This window comes from Lactuca virosa, chromosome 2 (assembly GCF_052849685.1).
Source record: "Lactuca virosa cultivar CGN04683 chromosome 2, Lactuca_virosa_CGN04683_v6, whole genome shotgun sequence".
NCBI lineage: Eukaryota > Viridiplantae > Streptophyta > Magnoliopsida > Asterales > Asteraceae > Lactuca > Lactuca virosa.
Genome location: NC_136427.1, coordinates 261,519,871 through 261,522,247, shown reverse-complemented (window position 1 = coordinate 261,522,247; position 2,377 = coordinate 261,519,871). Strand labels below are relative to the sequence as shown.

Below are 2,377 nucleotides of genomic sequence, written 5' to 3'. Positions count from 1 at the left end.
TATGTGCAACAATGGGACATCCTATGGATATGTGTCCTACTCTTCAAGAAGATGCGGAACATGTAAACGCCACGGGAGAGTTCCAAAATTACCACAACAAGCCATCCGGTTACCAAAATGCTTACAATTCAAGTTGGAAGCCAAATCCCAACATGAGCTACAACCCAAGACCATTGCCTCAAAATGCATTGGTTAGACCTTCCTATCCACCACCACAACCTCATTACCAACATCCACAACCACACTATCAACCCAAACCGCACCCTCCATATCATCACCAACAACCTCCTCAATCCCAACCGAGTAGCTCCGGAATGTCCCTTGAAGACATTGTCAAATCCTTAGCCACTAGTACCCAACAATTCCAAAAAGAGACAAGAACTAGTATCTCCAACCTTGAAGCACAAATGGGAGATATAGTTACATCCATAAGCAAGTTGGAGTCCCGTGGAAAGTTTCCTTCTCAAACCGAAAAGAACCCAAATGTCAATGTAGTGACCTTGAGAAGTGGCAAACAAATCGGAGAGAGTAGTTCAAAGAAGAAGCCAAGGGATGAAGAGGAAGAAATAGAAGTCATTCCCATTGAAGAACCTATAGTCAAGAACGATGCACAAGCCGGAGTTCCAAAGAAGACTATTCCCCTCGTAACACCAATAGCCACTCAACCGCCATTCCCCTCCTGACTTGCAACTTCAAGGAAGAACATGGAGGAGAAAGAGATTTTGGATACCTTTCGAAAGGTGGAAGTAAACATCCCTCTACTTGATGCAATCAAGCAAATCCCTAGATATGCAAAGTTTTTGAAGGAACTTTGTACCAACAAGAGGAAGTTGAAGGGAAACGAGAAAATTTTGATGAATGAAAACGCATCCGCGGTTTTACAAAGGAAACTTCCACCCAAATGCAAAGATCCCGGAATGTTTACGGTTCCTTGCAAGATTGGAGATGTCACTTTTAGTAGTGCCATGCTTGAACTTGGCGCTTCTATCAATGTCATGCCCTATTCGGTGTATGAATCATTGAATGTCGGGCCTTTAAGTGAAACCAGTGTCATAATCTCTCTTGCGGATAAATCAAGTGTCTTTCCTAGAGGTGTTTTGGAAGATGTCTTAGTGCAAGTGAATCAATTGGTCTTTCCGGCGGATTTCTATGTGATTGATCTAGATGAGCAAGTGTCCTCCAAATCGGCTCTAATCTTACTTGGGAGACCATTTTTGAAGACGGCTAGGACGAAGATCGATGTGTGTGCGGGAAGTTTAACAATGGAGTTTGATGGTGAAACAATAAGATTTAATATTTATGATGCCATGAGATATCCTAGTGATGTTTCATCTTTGTACTTTGTCGATGTTGTTGAGCCAATAGCCCAAGAATGGTTCGATTTGTCTAATGGTGATGTGCTGGAAATGATCTTAAGCAAGGGGTTTGATTGTGGGAAGCTAGTCGAGTAATTAAAGCTTTATTCTTTGGATCCGGAGATTGAGAGGTTGGTCAATACTTTAGAGATGAAGAAATCCACAAGATTAGATGTCAAGCAAATTGAGTTGCCTCCAACCCATACAAAGTTGCCACCATCCCTTGTTCAACCACCAGAATTGGAATTGAAGGTCCTACCTCAACACTTGAAGTATGCTTACTTGGGCAAGAATGAGAGTCTTCCGGTTATCATTTCGACTCATCTAACCGAATTTGAGGAAGTGCAACTCCTCAAGGTGTTGAAGGAACACAAGGAAGCCATGGGTTGGACGATTACGGATATCAAGGGATTGAGCCCCTCCACTTGTATGCACAAGATCTTGATGGAGGATGAATGCAAGCCGAGTCGGGATGCGCAAAGAAGATTGAACCTGCCTATGATGGAAGTTGTGAAGAAAGAGATATTGAAGCTTCTTGATGCGGGGATGATCTATCCAATCTCGGATAGCAAGTGGGTGAGCCCAGTGCAAGTCGTTCCAAAGAAGACGGGAATCACGGTATTCGAAAACAACAAATGTATGATGGTCCCCACCCGCGTGCAAAACGGGTGGAGAGTATGTATTGACTACCGCAAACTCAATGCAAGCACAAGAAAAGATCATTTTCCATTACCTTTCATCGACCAAATGTTAGAAAGGTTGGCCGGGAAATCTCACTATTGTTGTCTCGACGGGTACTTCGATTTTCAACAAATACCGGTGGCGCCGGAAGACCAAGAAAAGACAACATTTACATGTCCATTTGGCACTTTTGCATACCGGAGAAGGCCATTTGGATTGTGTAACGCCCCGGCCACTTTCCAACATTTCATGGTTAGTATCTTTTCGGATTATGTCGAGAATATAATCGAATTTTTCATGGATGACTTTACGGTATATGGAAACTCTTTTCAAGAATGTTT

At 42.8% G+C, this 2,377-nt stretch overlaps 1 protein-coding gene across 1 annotated transcript; it reads left to right on the top strand.

Annotated features, from left to right (window-relative positions):
* The first annotated feature begins 704 nt into the window (after positions 1-704).
* LOC145158452 (uncharacterized) lies at positions 705-1,451 on the top strand. Its single transcript, XM_079077348.1, has 2 exons — positions 705-1,275; positions 1,366-1,451. The coding sequence occupies exons 1-2, from the start codon at positions 705-707 to the stop codon at positions 1,449-1,451; spliced, it is 657 nt and encodes a 218-aa protein (XP_078933474.1).
* Positions 1,452-2,377: the final 926 nt, after the last annotated feature.

Bases quoted from the DNA above. Each gene is read 5' to 3' on its own strand.
- LOC145158452 (XM_079077348.1), top strand. From the start codon at position 705: ATGGAGGAGAAAGAGATTTTGGATACCTTTCGAAAGGTGGAAGTAAAC. The intron at 1,276-1,365 runs GTGAAACAATAA...TTGAGCCAATAG, and splicing joins TTTAACAATGGAGTTTGATG to CCCAAGAATGGTTCGATTTG.